This window comes from Haematobia irritans, chromosome 5 (genome assembly GCF_050003625.1).
Source record: "Haematobia irritans isolate KBUSLIRL chromosome 5, ASM5000362v1, whole genome shotgun sequence".
NCBI lineage: Eukaryota > Metazoa > Arthropoda > Insecta > Diptera > Muscidae > Haematobia > Haematobia irritans.
The window spans coordinates 21,243,312-21,259,910 of NC_134401.1; the positions used below are offsets into that span (position 1 = coordinate 21,243,312).

At 26.5% G+C, this 16,599-nt stretch overlaps 1 protein-coding gene across 4 annotated transcripts in view; it reads right to left on the reverse strand.

Annotated features, from left to right (window-relative positions):
* The window catches only part of LOC142238670 (lysophosphatidylserine lipase ABHD12), a 30,534-nt gene that overhangs the window by 13,130 nt on the left and 805 nt on the right, over nt 1-16,599 (reverse strand). The window contains exons 2-3 of one of the 4 annotated variants that reach the window (XM_075310374.1): nt 15,997-16,098; nt 4,841-4,877 (exon numbers count right to left, since the gene is read on the reverse strand). In XM_075310374.1, coding sequence (XP_075166489.1) covers nt 4,841-4,875 — 35 coding nt within the window. In that variant the 5' untranslated portion in view covers nt 4,876-4,877; nt 15,997-16,098. Of the gene's footprint in view, nt 1-4,840; nt 4,878-10,249; nt 10,434-15,996; nt 16,099-16,599 lie in introns of those variants that run through there. The other 3 variants (XM_075310371.1, XM_075310373.1, XM_075310372.1) reach the window with 3 other exon arrangements.

Sequence of the window (16,599 nt, forward strand, 5' to 3'; positions counted from 1 at the left end):
CAGATTTAGATATAGATCCCATGTATATGTTTTTCTGATTTCGACAAAAATGGTCAAAATACCAACATTTTCCTTGTAAAATCACCACTGCTAAACTTCTAATACATATATATCGAGCGATAAATCGTAAGTAACCTTTTTCGACGTTTCCTTAAACTTGCTTCAGATTTAAATGTTTGACATATTATTTTTTTACTAACATTGTATTCCACCCTAGTGCATTAGCCGACTTAAATTTTGAGTCTATAGATTTTGTAGAAATCTATAAAATTCTGTCCAGATCGAGTGATATTTAAATGTATGTATTTGGGACAAACCTTTATATATAGCCCACCAATACATTTGACGGATGTGATATGGTATCGAAAATGTAGATCTACAAAGTGGTGCAGGGTATAATATAGTCGGCCCCGCCCGACTTTAGACTTTCCTTACTTGTTTTTTATTTGATACTTGTACATATAGTACGTCTCAAGTCCATTCACAATGATTTTGTTTATTTGCCCAGTCAAGTGACTCAATTTCTTTTTGGATAACGAGAATTACCACATAGACCAAGAAAATATAGAGACATACCTTGATAATTCACCATGGTTTTGTTTATTTGCAGTGCGCAGTCATTCCACTCAATTGCGCAGTCAAGTGACTCAATTTCTTTTTGGAAAACGAGAATAACCGTATAAATTAGTAAATTTGCATTACAAAAAAGGTTTAGATGAATAGTATTTTATAAACTTTCACAATATTTGGTGTTTCAACGAGAGAACAAAGGAAAGAAAACAAATTAAAGCCAAATTAAAGAATCACTCAATTGCAGACGAAAAAGAGCCATCTACGGTGTGCAGACAAACTACAGCGCTGTGAATTCACTTGAGATGCCTATACCTTCCTTGGTCTATGATTACCATACAAATCAGTCAATTTGCATTAAAAAAGAGGTGTATGTATATACAGCATTTTTTATGTTTTTAGAATATTTATTTTTATCAAAAAAAAAAAAAAAAAAAAAAAAACAAAGGAATGAAAACAAAATTAAAGGCAAATTAAAAATCATTTACAATTTCCAGACGAAAAAGTGCCATCTACGGTTTGTAGACAAATTACCGCGTTGTGAATGGACTTGAGACGTCTGTATATTTTTTGGTTTATGGTAAGACGATCACCATTTCATTTTTATTAAAAGTTTAATTGAATCAATTAATTTTTTAATTGAATAAGTCAACATGTTCACTTCTCTAATTTGAAAACTTGAATTCATTTTCGACTTTAGTTACATTTTTAACTTAATTTAAAGGCTATACTTTTTTTCTTTATAAGGTAATTGTTTACAATTAAAAGGAAATTAGCTGCTAGAATTGAATCCATACGATTTTTAGTTAGTCCTCCCAACCTTTAAAAGGAGCTTCTATAAAATTAAATCTTTTTGATAGAAGAAACTTTTGTTATTGAATAAAAATTGATTTCTCCTGTTGATAAATTATTACGTTTTTTTAAAGGTGAAGTACATTTCAATGAAATACTAGTTTTGATGACGAGTTTCCCTACACTGCCTCGGGAAAGTTAAAAATAATTGATATGCTGGGAAATTAACCACCAAATTGTGAAAATTCTCAGAAAATCCTTGATATTTTGAGTCTATTGTTTCCCAGCAAAAAAATTTGGAAGTTCTTCCAAAGGCATAACTTTAAAAGCACTTCCAGAAGATGCACTCCCGATGATGTTCTTTATTTTAACTACCAAGGAAGTTCTTTTAATTCAATTTTTTATATCTTGGTTTTTTCATAGTTTTAATGGGTAATTTTAACTTTTTTATTTTAAACAGGCTAAAAACAGAGTAAGAATTCATAAAATGGTACAAATCATTTAAATTTTGTCGAAAAAAGTGCTAAATCCAATCTGAAACAAGTATATACAGCAGTAAGTTCGGCCGGGCCGAATCTTAAATACCCACCACCATGAACCAAATATTAGGGTTTCCTTTGAAATTTCAGGAGGGCTTGAGGACACTTCCGGAAAATAAATTTAAAAATTTCACCTATGAGGACTATATCAGATTCTGGATTTATAAGAACCATTTTTGTTTGAGTTTGAGAGGAATTATTAACATCTCTTGTAAGTGTGCAAGAAAATTATAAAATAACGTCTTGATTTGAAATTTTAAATCTGTAGATTTTCACCCGAGAAGTAAAATTTGAAAATTTTACATTGAGTTTCAAGCAGTTTTCATGATTAGTTGGCCTACTACACCCTCAAGAAGTGAAGTCGGTCTATATGGAGGCATTACCAAATGGACCGATAAAAACTTAATCCGATCACCTTTTTGTGAGCCGTAAATATTAGAATATTTACAATTTCAGGCAAATCAGATAAAAAACTACGGTTTCTAGAAACCCAAGGAGTTAAATCGGGAAATCGTTCTTATGGAGGCTATACTAAAATATGGACCGATACACCGGCACAACTCTTTATGGCCCGAAAATACCTCTAGATTTCCAATTTCAGGCAAATTGGATAAAAACTTTGGATTCTAGAAGCCCAAGAAATAAAATCGGGAAATCGGTCTATATGGGGGCTATACCAAAATATGAACCGATACTCACCATTTTCGCACACCTATTTATGGTCCTAAAATACATCTAGATTTCCAATTTCAGGCAAATTGGATAAAAACTACGGTTTCTATAAGCCCAAGACCCCAAATCGGGAGGTCGGTTTATATGGGCACCATACCAAAACATGGACCGATGCTCACCATTTTTGGTACACCTCTTTATGGTTCTAAAGTACCTATCGATTTCCAAATTAAGATAAATTGGATAAAAACTGCGGTTTCTATAAGCCCAAGAAGTAAAATCGGGAGATCGGTCTATATGGGGGCTATACCAAAACATGGACCGATACTCACCATTTTCGGCACACCTCTTTATGGTCATAAAATACCTCTAGATTTCAAATTTCAGGCAAATTGGATAAAAACTACGATTTCTATAAGCCCAAGAATTAAAATCGGGAGATCGGTCTATATGGGGGCTATACCAAAATATTGATCGATACTCACAATTTTTGGCACACGTAGTTGTGGTCCTACAATACCTCTAGATGTCCAATTTCAGATAAATTGAATAAAAACTGCGGTTTCTATAAGCCCAAGAAGTAAAATCGGGAGATCGGTCTATATGGGGGCTATACCAAAACAGGGACCGATACTCACCATTTTTGGCACACCTCTTTATAGTCATAAAATACCTCTATATTTCAAATTTCAGGCAAATTGGATAAAAACTGCGGTTTCTATAAGCCCAAGAAGTAAAATCGGGAGATCGGTCTATATGGGGGCTATACCAAAACATGGACCGATACTCACCATTTTTGGCACACCTCTTTATGGTGCCAAAATACCTCTAGATTTCAAATTTTAGGCAAATTGGATAAAAACTGCAGTTTCTATAAGCCCAAGAAGTAAAATTGGGAGATCGGTCTATATGGGGGCTATACCAAAATATGGATCGATACTCACAATTTTTGGCACACGTATTTGTGGTCCTACAATACCTCTAGATTTCCAATTTCAGGCAAATTGGATAAAAACTACGATTTCTATAAGCCCAAGACCCCAAATCGGGAGGTCGGTTTATATGGGGACTATATCAAAACCTGGACCAATATAGCCCATCTTCGAACTTGACCTGCCTGCAGACAAAAGACAAGTTTGTGGAAAATTTCAGCACGATTGCTTCATTATTGAAGACTGTAGCGTGATTACAACAGACAGACAGACAGACGGACAGACGGACATCGTTATATCGTCTTAGAATTTCTCCCTGATCAAGAATATATATACTTTATATAGTCGGAAATCGATATTTCGATGTGTTACAAACGGAATGACAAACTTATTATACCCCCGTCACCTATGGTGGTGGGTATAAAAATTTTGAATTTTTGAAAATATTTGAGGTCAAACATTTCCGACAAGCGTTAGAATCCATTAAAAATTATAAAAAATTATACAAATTATTTATTTGAGAAAATATTACAGAATTTTTTAATTTACATCCAAAACATTGGATCACACCTAAAGAAGTGATGCAAATTCAGTGCAACGGCTGTTGAAATGGAGGACTTCCGACCTATGACAAGCCCATGTTAAATTCATCGCTTCTGCGTCATTTTTGCACCACTTCCGGATCCAAAAAGGACATTTTCATTACTTTTTGGCGACGCTTTTTTTGCTGGGTTATTGCTTAAATTCTTAATATTTTTTTTTTTAATATTTTTCTATCCAAAGGTTAAAAAATAGCGCAGCTAGAATTAAATCCATACGATTTTTAGTCTATAAACTGATAGCATGAGTGAAGAAACTATTGCTATTTTGACAAAAAGGAAAAAAAGAAATTTCTCTTATTGATAAAATATTGGAGAAAGTACAGTTGAAACAAAGACAATGTCTGACGGCGAGTTTCCAGATACTGTCTCAGGAAATTCAATAATCAAAAATTGGTATGCTCGGAAAATACGATTTTTCAAGGTTGTTGTTTCATTGCTTTAATTCTTTATCAAATATCTTTTAAATATTTATTTAACCAAACCCTTTAGTTATAATTAAACCATAAAAACCCTGTATGATAAGTATGATTATTACAGATAGATACACACTGAACTTATGCCATATTATATATGTACATTTAGATTTATGTATTCAATAATGGTTAAGCAAAACATAAATGCATTCAATACAAGAAAAAGGAATATAGAAAGGAAGGGAAGTAGTGTCAGATAAAACAAAAAAAGAAGGAAGTTAGATGAAAAGAAAATTTACTTTCATATGAATGACAATCACCTTTTTATAAAAGTCCGTCTACGCATAAAAAGCATAACTAGAAAATGAAAAAAAAAAAAAAAACATAAAATAAAATATAATACAATAAAGTAATTTAAAATAGACAAACGACATGATTAATATTATTTATCATTTTCTATTAAGATTTCAAATCTTTATACCACTTTTACTTTGTACGTAAATCATCGACACAAAATAAATTCTAGACAAGTTCTAACATCAAAAACCCAACAAAGGGCTTTGTCAAAAGGCAAAGTTCAATTGTTGATCGTTGATTACTTGAGTAAACTCTTAATGAAAACGATGTATCTTCAACAGGCTAACATTAAAGTATATAAAAACAGGAGAAGTTGTATCACCTTTACTTTATATATTGCTCTCAATAGCCCTTTGCTTTAAAAAAGAAAGAATAAAAATTATGGCATACGAACATGTTATGGTGGGGAAATTTCCAGTTACAATTAAATGTCAACCAAATCAATAAAATTTAAATGAATTAAAAACGAACTCTATCTTATTTAATATGTTGATTTTGACACAATACCGATATGACATAATACCGCTATGTCTCCAAATAACCTAAGGGTTATTTGGAGATGTATGCCAGAACAGGGGTTAATGTTAAATGTTCCCCAATTTTAATAGCCATTACAATAAATTTCCTTAAATATTAGTTTGTGTATTTTAAAACACCTGTTCGAAGAGAAAAAAATTTAATTGGTGGTACGAAAAAATAATAAGTGGTATAAAGACAATTATTAGTCATAAACAACTATACTAGTTAAATTGTCATAGTTTTATTTAATTTATCTTATAGAGGTAGAACAGAGAGCAAACATTACAACAAACTTGAGAAGATGCAGTTCAACAAAGGTTAGGTTAGGTTAAAATAAACAAAAAATGCGTTTGCAATTATATATGCTTTAAAATGTTTTTTTTTTTTTAATAATAGATGGGTTATGAAAATACGTTAAGCTTTTGTTTTTACTGAACCATACGATCGTTTTAAATATCGGATAAAATATTATTAAAATTCAATCAAATCTCCTCGAAAAACTATAAAAATTCAAAATTTTGTTTCTACAAAAAATTTTGTAAACATTTTATTTCTAGGAAAAATTTTGTCAAAATTTTATTTCAACTAAAAATTTTGTCAAAATTATAAAATAAAAAAATTATAAATAAAAAAATTGTCAAAATGTTATTTCTATAAAAAAAATTGTCAAAATTTTATTTCTATAAAAATTTTTGTCAACATTTAATTTCTATAAAAAAAATTGTGAAAATTTTATTTCTATAAAAATTTTTGTCAAAATTTAATTTCTATAGAAAATTTTATTTCTATAGAAAACTTTGTCACAATTTTATTTCTATAGAAAATTTTGCCAAAATTTTCTTTCTATAGGAAATTTTGTAGAAATTGTATTTCTATAGGAAATGTTTTAAAAATTTTAATTTTATAGAAAAATAGGAGGCTGATGAGAAATGTGGCAGTTTCTATAGAAAATTTTGTCAAAATTTTATTCCTATGGAAAATTTTCTCAAAATTTTATTCCTATGGAAAATTTTCTCAAAATTTTATTTCTATAGGAAATTTTCTAAAAATTGTATTTCTATAGGAAATTTTCTAAAAATTGTAATTTTATAGAAAAATAGGAGGCTGATGAGAAATGTGGCAGTTTCTATAGAAAATTTTGTCAAAAATTTATTCCTATGGAAAATTTTCTCACAATTTTATTTCTATAGAAAATTTTGTCATAATTTTGTTTTTCTATAGAAAAATTTCCCAAAATTTTATTTCTATAGAAGATTTTGTCATAATTTTATTTCTATAGAAAAATTTGTCACAATTGTATGTCTATAGAAGACTTTGCGAAAATTTTGTTTCTATAGAAAGTTTCCTCAAAACTTTATTTTTATAGAAAATTTTGTCAATATTTCAATCAAATCTCCTCAAAAAACTATAAAAAGTCAAAATTTTGTTTCTACAAAACATTTTGTAAACATTTTATTTCTACAAAAAAATTTGTCAAAATTTTATTTCAACAAAAAATGTTGTCAAAATTTTATTTCTATAAACAAAAATTGTCAAAATTTTATTTCTATAAAAAAAATTGTCAAAATTTTATAAAAAAATTGTGAAAATTGTGAAAATTTTATTTCTATAAAAAAAATTGTGAAAATTTAATTTCTATTTTGCCAAAATTTTATTTCTATAGGAAATTTTGTAGAAATTGTATTTCTATAGGAAATTTTCTAAAAATTGTATTTCTATAGGAAATTTTCTAAAAATTGTAATTTTATAGAAAAATAGGAGGCTGATGAGAAATGTGGCAGTTTCTATAGAAAATTTTGTCAAAAATTTATTCCTATGGAAAATTTTCTCACAACTTTATTTCTATAGAAGATTTTGTCATAATTTTATTTCTATAGAAAAATTTGTCACAATTGTATGTCTATAGAAAACTTTGCGAAAATTTTGTTCCTATAGAAAATTTCCTCGGAACTTTATCTTTATAGAAAATTTTGTCAATATTTTATTTCTATAGAAAATTTTGTCAAAATTTTATATCTATAGAAAATTTCCTCAAAACTTTATTTTTATAGAAACTTTTGTCAAAAGTTTATTTCTATAGAAAATTTTATCAAAATTTTATTTCTATAGAAAATTTTTGGCGAAAGTTAATTTCTATAGAAAAACTTTGGCAAAATAAAATTTTGAGAAAATTTTCTATAGAAATAAATTTTTGACAGTATTTTCTATAGAAATAAAATCTTGACAAAATTTCTTACAGAAATCTATAGAGAATTTTGTCAAAATTTTATTTCTATTGAAAATTTTCTCAAAATTGTATTTCTATAGAAAATTTTGTCAAAATGTTATTTCTATAGAAAAATTTCTCCAAATTTTATTTCTATAGAAAATTTCGTCAAAATGTTATTTTATAGAAAATTTTGTCAAAATTTTATATCTATAGGAAATTTTGTAAAAATTGTATTTCTATAGAAAATTTTGTCAAATTTTTATTTTTATAGAAAATAATTAAAAAATTCATAGAAAATATTCAAAAATTTATTTCTATAGAACATTTTATTTCTACAAAAATAGTTCTCAAAATTTTATTTCTACAAAAAACGTCAAAATTTTATTTCCATAGAAAATTTTAACAAAATTGTATTTGCTTCTATAAAAAATTTTGTAAAAATTTTATTTCTATAGAAAAATTTCACAAAACTTTATTTCTATAGAAAAATTTCTCAAAATTTTATTTCTATAGAAAAATTTCTCAAAATTTTATTTCTACAGAAAATGTTCTCAAAATTTTATTTCTATAGAAAATTTTCGCAAAATTTTATTTCTATAGAAAATTTTGTCAAAATTTTATTTCTATAACATAGAAAGTGTTGTCAAGATTTTATATCTATAGAAAATTTTGTCAAAATTTTATTTCTATAGAAAATGTTCTCCAATTTTGTTTCTATAGAAAATTTTGTCAAAAGTTTATTTCTATAGAAAATTTTCCCAAAATTTTATTTCTATAGAAATTTTTTGGCGAAAGTTTATTTCTATAGAAAAAATTTGGCAAAATAAAATGTTGAGAAAATTTTCTATGGAAATAACAATATTTTCTATAGAAATAAAATCTTGAAAAATTTGTTTACAGAAATCTATAGAGAATTTTGTCAAAATTTTATTTCTATTGGAAATTTTCCCAAAATTTTATTTCTATAGAAAATTTTGTCAAAATTTTATTTCTATAGAAAAATTTCTCAAAATTTTATTTCTACAGAAAATGTTCTCAAAATTTTATTTCTACAGAAAATGTTCTAAAAATTTTATTTCTATAGAAAATTTTCGCAAAATTTTATTTCTATAGAAAATTTTGTCAAAATTTTATTTCTATAATATAGAAAGTGTTGTCAAGATTTTATATCTATAGAAAATTTTGTCAAAATTTTATTTCTATAGAAAATTTTCTCCAATTTTTTTTCTATAGAAAATTTTGTCAAAAGTTTATTTCTATAGAAAATTTTCCCAAAATTTTATTTCTATAGAAATTTTTTGGCGAAAGTTTATTTCTATAGAAAAAATTTGGCAAAATAAAATTTTGAGAAAATTTTCTATGGAAATAACAATATTTTCTATAGAAATAAAATCTTGAAAAATTTGTTTACAGAAATCTATAGAGAATTTTGTCAAAATTTTATTTCTATAGAAAAATTTCTCAAAATTTTATTTCTACAGAAAATGTTCTCAAAATTTTATTTCTATAGAAAATGTTCGCAAAATTTTATTTCTATAGAAAATTTTGTCAAGATTTTATTTCTATAGAAAATTTTTTCATTTCATTTTTTGGTTTGAGAAACCCATTTTACGCTATCTGGTGCCATATAAGTGCATATCGAGCGAAAGACATGTATGGGAGCAATATCTAATTCTGACGCAAAACAAAAACTTGTGCCAAATTTGAAGTCGATTGGACCAAAAGTGCGACCTGGACTTTGATTACCAAACACAATTAATTCCATCAATTAATTTCGTAATTGATATAAAAGATTTTTTTTCTGTGTATTTGTATCGTAATGCCACTTCCAATATGTATCAGTAAATATTTTCTAAACTATGCCAATATTTTCTTTGAACATGGGTTCAATTCAGTGCAGGATATTGTCATATACATTTAGCAATAGTACACAGAAAAATTTATCTACAGATTTTAATTAAATTTGAAAAGCTTTCAAATCATTTAAATAATTTTTTTTATTAAAAAAATATACACAAAAATTATTTAAATCATTTAATTTATTTTTAATTGGATCAATTAATTGTTTAATTGGTTCCGGTGATTGATATTATGAATTGCGTGATGGAAGCAATTTCAATTGAAAATTATTTGTATCAATTAATTTCGTGATTAGGCGACACATCTTATTCAAATTGTAAGAAAATTTTACTTTAGAAAAAAATACTCGTATTGCTCAAATGTGGTTGTCCAAATAATAATTCCCAAGTGCTGATTTAGGGTAAACTATAGTCGATTCTGTCGTTTCTTATCAGTTTCTAAACTCAAATGTTAAATTGAATATTTTTGACAAATCGTAAGATGTAGTATTTTTTTCGCACGGCAATTGGATTGAATAGACCGTGGTGATACGACTGAAGCACTGCAAACTTTTAGAAATAAAAATTTAATATTTTTGTTTTTTTTTTTTCATTTTTGTAAGCGGCGAATTGAACTTAATCCTTTTAAAAAAATATGATGATTCTGGGTTATTAAAATTTCTAGGCATAGTGAAAACATAGCTTAATTCAAAACAATTCAAACAAACAAACTAATAACAATTGCTACCACAAAATTATTATTATTATTATTATTTTGTTGAGAATTATTAAAAAATAAAACACACATCACACACAATGATTATAAGTCGATTTGTATTTGTTTCATATATTTTAAAACATTTTTGGGTAGTTTATCATTGATTTTATGCTATTGATTTGTTTTTGTTTTTCGTAATTAGAATCGAAATATATTTTTTTTTGTTTTGTTTAGGGGGCATAACAAAAATCCCGTCGTACGTGTTCTCCCCAATAAAGACCGATTATGACTCAATGGTGGCAATTGAAGAATAATGTTTTGCTTATGGGAGTAGTTTACTAACTTGTACTACAATTTTATATGAGCATAAAATGTATTTTGTGAGAGTGAGAGATAAAGTGTAGTGAGTAGTCAATTAAATGACTTGTAATTTGTCAATTTATAGGAAATTCTTTTTAAGGCTACCTCTTACACGCTTTAACCCCTGACTTTGGAAATGTTTCGGGATTATTTTGAAACATATTTTTAAACGAATATGATCGATGTAAAAATAACAAAAGATAAATAATTATACCCACGGTTGTCACTCGTATAATAATCTACCAAAATTTAAAGAAAAATTTACCAAAAATCTACCAAATTTACAAAATCTTATTTTGAAATTTTGGTAAAATTTTTGTCAAAATTTTATTTTTATAGGAAATTGTTTTTCTATAAAAAAAAATTGCCAAAATTTTTTGCAAATTTTTTATTTCTTTACAAAATTTTTGTAAAATTTTTAATTTCTTTACAAAATTTTTGTAAAATTTTATTTCTATAGAAAATGTTTGTCAACATTTTATTTCTATAGAAAATTTTTGCAATATTTTATTTTTATAGATTTTTTTTTACAAATTGTTATTTTTATAGAAAATTTTTAAGATATTTAAATTATTTTAAATTATTACGATTTTGCAAAATTTTATTTTCTTAGTAAATTTTTGCGAAAGTTTATTTCTATAGAAAACTTTGCCAAATTTCATTTCTATACGAAATTTGGTCAAATTTTTGTTTCTACAAAAAATTTAAAATCTACCAAGAATTCTACCAATCTACCAAACAGTAAAAAATCTACCATTTTTGAATGAATTCTATCAACGGTGCTTATATCTCATTCACATTACACGTCCGAAATCCACTTTAACTAGATTTTAACCATTTAATTTGACTTATAAAAGGAATTTCAAATCTATTTTTATTATATTTCGAGCCTAATTTGAATGGGCTATTAGGTTGGGTTATGTTAGATTATAAAAACATTAAATCTAGAACGTCCACCTCTTCTTCTGGCATACGCACATATTCTTGGACCCTGTAATACAAAGTCAGATAATCAATAATAAAACTGGCAAAAATTATTTCTTCTTGCCCTAATATACTGAAATAAGCATTACGATGATCAAACATTTATCAAGCTATAAGCGGTTGTCATTATTTATGTTAGATATTTGATATCGTCATTATCAACATCAACGGATGTAATCAATATTTGTGGACTTTTGAAAAAAAAAAAAAACAACATATGTGCTATTTTTCGAATATTCTGGAGACCGAAAATAGTGTTTAATGCATTTTAATAACTATTGTCCTATTTTCATTTAAATAAAGTTAAAATGATGATGAATAGTCAAAATTTTATTTTCATTGAAAATTTTGTCAAAATTTTATTTCTATGGCAAAATTTTATTTCTATAGCAAAATTTTGTCAAAATTTTATTTCTATAGCAAAATTTTGTCAAAATTTTATTTCTATAGAAAATTTTGTCAAAATTTTATTTTTATAAAAAATTTTGTCAAAATTTTATTTCTATAGCCAAATTTTGTCAAAATTTTATTTCTATAGAAAATTTTGTCAAAATTTTATTTCTATAGACAATTTTGTCAAAATTTTATTCCTATAAAAATTTTTGTCAAAATTTTATTCCTATAGAAAATTTTGTCAAAATTTTATTTCTATGGAAAATTTTGTCAAAATTTTATTTCTATAGAATTTTTTTTTTTCAAAATTCTATTTCAATAGAAAATTTTGTAAAAATTTTTTTCCTATAGAAAATTTTGTCAAAATTTTATTTCTATAGAAAATTTTGTCAAAATTTTATTTCTATAGAAAAATTTGTCAAAATTGTATTTCTAAAGAAAAATTTTGTCAAAATTTTTTTCTATAGAAAATGTTGTCAAAATTTTATTTCTATAGAAAATTTTAACAAAATTTTATTCCTATAGAAAATTTTGTCAAAATTTTATTTTATTTTTTTTATTTTATTTATTTATTTAAATTTTGTAATTCGAAGCCTCAGGTGGCCAATTTAACATAAATTACAATAAGACTACAAAAACATTTAAAATTAAAATTAATTAAATTAAGATAAAAATAAAAGCTTAAACTAATTATAATATTAAATTAAACAGAATAATCTTCTAAATTAATAGGGACTTATCATGACAATCTATTCGTTTATTTTTATTTCTATAGAAAAATTTGTCAAAATTGTATTTCTAAAGAAAAATTTTGTCAAAATATTTTTTCTATAGAAAATGTTGTCAAAATTTTATTTCTATAGAAAATTTTGTCAAAATTTTATTTCTATAGAAAATTTTGTCAAAATTTTATGTCTATAGAAAATTTTTTCAAAATTTTATTTCTATAGAAAATTTTCTCAAAATTTTATTTCTATAGCAAAATTTTGTCAAAATTTTATTTGTATAGCAAAATTTGGTCAAAATTTTATTTCTATAGCCAAACTTTGTCAAAATTTTATTTCTATAGAAAATTTTGTCAACATTTTATTTCTATAGAAAATTTTGTCAAAATTTTATTTCTATAGAAAATTTTGTCAAAATTCTATGTCTATAGAATTTTTTTTCAAAATTTTATTTCTATAGAAAATTTTGCTAAAATTTTATTTCTGTAGAAAATTTTATTAAAATTTTATTTCTATAGAAAATTTTGTCAAAATTTTATTTCTATAGAAAATTTTGTCAAAATTTTATTTCTATAGAAAATTTTGTCAAAATTATTTTGTTTTATACAAAATTTTGTCAAAATTTGATATCTATAGAAAAATTGTGAAGTACCTTTGTTGGAGGGGAATAATTTTGCAAAATCTACCAAAACTTCATGAATTCTACCATTCTACTAAGAATTTTACCAATCTACCATGAATTATACCAATCTATGTAATTACCGGGAAAGCGGGGACGAAAATATTGGAAAATCCCGAGAATTCCTGGGATACCGTTCCCAGAAAAAATGCTACACAATATATTTAAAAAAACGTCTCATATCTGCTCAAGAATTTTATTATTGTTCAAATTAAAACATAACATCAAACAAAAAGTTTGCTGATCGCATTTAGGCGTACACAAAAACCTATTCTTGAAAATACTTTGTATAGAATTTAAAAACTAAACAAGATCATGATGTGCAAAAATATAACAGCAAACACTAACTGCTGTTTAAGCAGATATTTTTTGTATAAGAGTGTAGTGGAATATGTTATTTTGCTTACTTTTACGTGTAGCCCCTATATAAACCGACCCCAGATTTGGCTTGCGGAGCCTCAAAGAGAAGCATATTTAATCCGATCCGGCTGAAATTTGGTACATGATGTTGGTATATGGTCTCTAACAACCATGCAAAAATTAGTCCACATCGGTCCATAATTATATATAGCCCCCATGTAAATCGATCCCCAGATTTGGCTTGCGGAGCCTCAAAGAGAAGCAAATTTCTTCCGATCCGGCTGAAATTTGGTATATGATGTTGCTGTATGGTCTCTAACAACCATGCAAAAATTGGTCCACATCTGTTCATAATTATATATAGCCCCCATATAAACCGATTCCCAGATTTGGCTTGCGGAGCCCCTAAGAGAAGCAAATTTCATCCGATTCGGTTGAAATTTTGTTCGTGGTGTTAGTATATGGTGTCTAACAAACATGCCAGAATTGGTGCATATCGGTCTATAAATATATATAGCCCTTATATAAACCGATCCCCAGATTTGACCTCCAGAGCCTCTTGGAGGAGCAAAATTTATCCGATCCGGTTTTAATCGACCTATCTTTTGTCTACTATATATCCGGCATGGACTAACTTACAATGTAGAAGATGATGTTAAGAAGTTTTAAGATGCCTTGCCATCGGCCGCAACTCAAGTAATTTAATTGTGGATGACCGTCTTTAGTAGAAGCTTCACAGAAAAAATATCACCAAAATATTTCCAATTAAAAAGTTAATTGAAGTTGAAAATTTTTTCAATTTATAAATTAATTGATACAATTAACTTTTTAATCATGATAGAAACATTAAGTTAATTAAGTCAATGATTGAAAATTTTAAAATTTTTAATTAAAAAATTGATTGATACAATTACTTTTTAATCAAATTCGGAAGACTAATTCAGTTAAAAAAAGTGCTTATTTTTTCATTTTAAATAAAAGTGTATTTCAAACAATCATTTGTTAATCCAAATAAAAATTCAGTAAATTCAGAAAGTAATTAAAAATAGTTACCTTTTTTAATTAATAAATTAATTGAGTTTTGCAATCAACATCAATTAAATTTTTAATTGAATCAATTAAAAATTAATTGAAATTTGCTGAAAAAAATCAAGAATTTTTTCTATGCCCAATTAAAACTGTGATTGATACTATCATTTTCGTGATTGAAGATATTTCAATTAAAAAATTAATTGGATCAATTAATTTGGTGATTGAATCAGAAAAAAAATTGTGTGTTCTACGCAATCCATAGTGGAGGGTCCATAAGATACGGCCTGCCGAACTTACGGCCGTATATAATTGTTTTAAGTTCATATCTTCCAATTTCAATATCATATAAAAGACTCTGACTAGGCCAAAAGATTCACCTACAAAATTTGTCTTATGACAATAAAAATATGGAATTTCTCATATCTTGCCTTCGGGTTTTTTCTTCAAAAGTTCACATATATAAATTTTGTAAAGCACACACATGACGTTCCGTAGAATTATGATATGAGTTTCATTGCAATATAATGTAATTTTATAAAAAGATTTCAATAGATTGCAATAAGCTTTGCTTCCTGACTATCGTTTTTAGAGGGAGATTTGAATGTATATTGATTTCCATTGCTAATAAAAATGGGTAAAGAAAGTATTAATAGGGGTTTAAAAGTTTGTAGCTTATTTTGGTTTTTGAATTTTGATGATTTTATTTACGAGTGTTACTAGGGTATCTGTTCTTAACACTCTGAGAAACTTTAGTGATCTAAGCTATTATAAATATCATCCTTTTAAAACTTTTTTCTCAATTATTTCAATTAATCATTATACTATAATCAGTTACTAATTATATTTCATGTTAGCCTGATACCGAAACAGGCAATTGATGTCCAAATGCATTATATCTAATTATACAATTATTTTTCGAGCTTTATGGACAGATATAGATTAAGGAACATGGTTAATAGAGCCATTGAAAAGAAAACGCCAGATACAAATCTATACACGCCTGGACTGTACATGTTTCGGTTCGGGCGAATGAACCTTTCCACAGCCTTTAGTATAGATCTGGCAGGGAGAGATAACTCAATTTTGGCCCCTTTATGCTAACTCCTTATGGAGAAAAATCAGTTACTTTAACACCTTCAGTCAAGTATTATAAGTTTTGCTCTCTATTTTAAATTTAAATTGCTCTAAATTTAATAAAACATTTTTGGTAATACGATTAACCAATTTCAAAAAGAATATATAAATATAAAAATTGGGTGAATAAATAATAAAAATAGGAATAAAAATAGAAATTTTCTAAACCTTTATGTTTGAAATATTTCGTTTAAATAGTCATAGAAAATTGTTAGAGCGCACAAAAATTTCCCGCTGTCAATACATAGACAATATAGAAATAACACGAATCTGAAAAAAAGAAAAAAACATATTTTTAGATAATTAACAATCAAAATATATAAGTTTACATGGATAAAGTTAGAAAACTATTTGTCATGAGGGCTAGGTTGTATGATTATATCCAACTATATTTGTTTCTCCCATTTTTGTACCCCATTAACTGCATTTAGAGTAGACAGACTCCTAGGTTAGGTATAGTGGCAGCATATTTTTTTAGGCTATTCAGTCTATTATGAGATTTATTCTTATCAATGAGGGCCGCCCGATGTTTAGCTCAATGATAATGATTCTGGTTAAATTCTTACGGCGTTTCATATTACAGCGAAACCACATAGAAAAGAAATGTCACCATCATTACCGAGCGGGGATAATTCACCGCTGAAAAACTGTTTTTGGTGTTTGGTCGAAACCCACAACCTTTGTATGCAAGGTGGGCATGCTAATTATTGTACCACAGTGGCCCCTCAGAATCCTATGAATGTGTGTTCCTTAAATTTGAAAACATTTGGA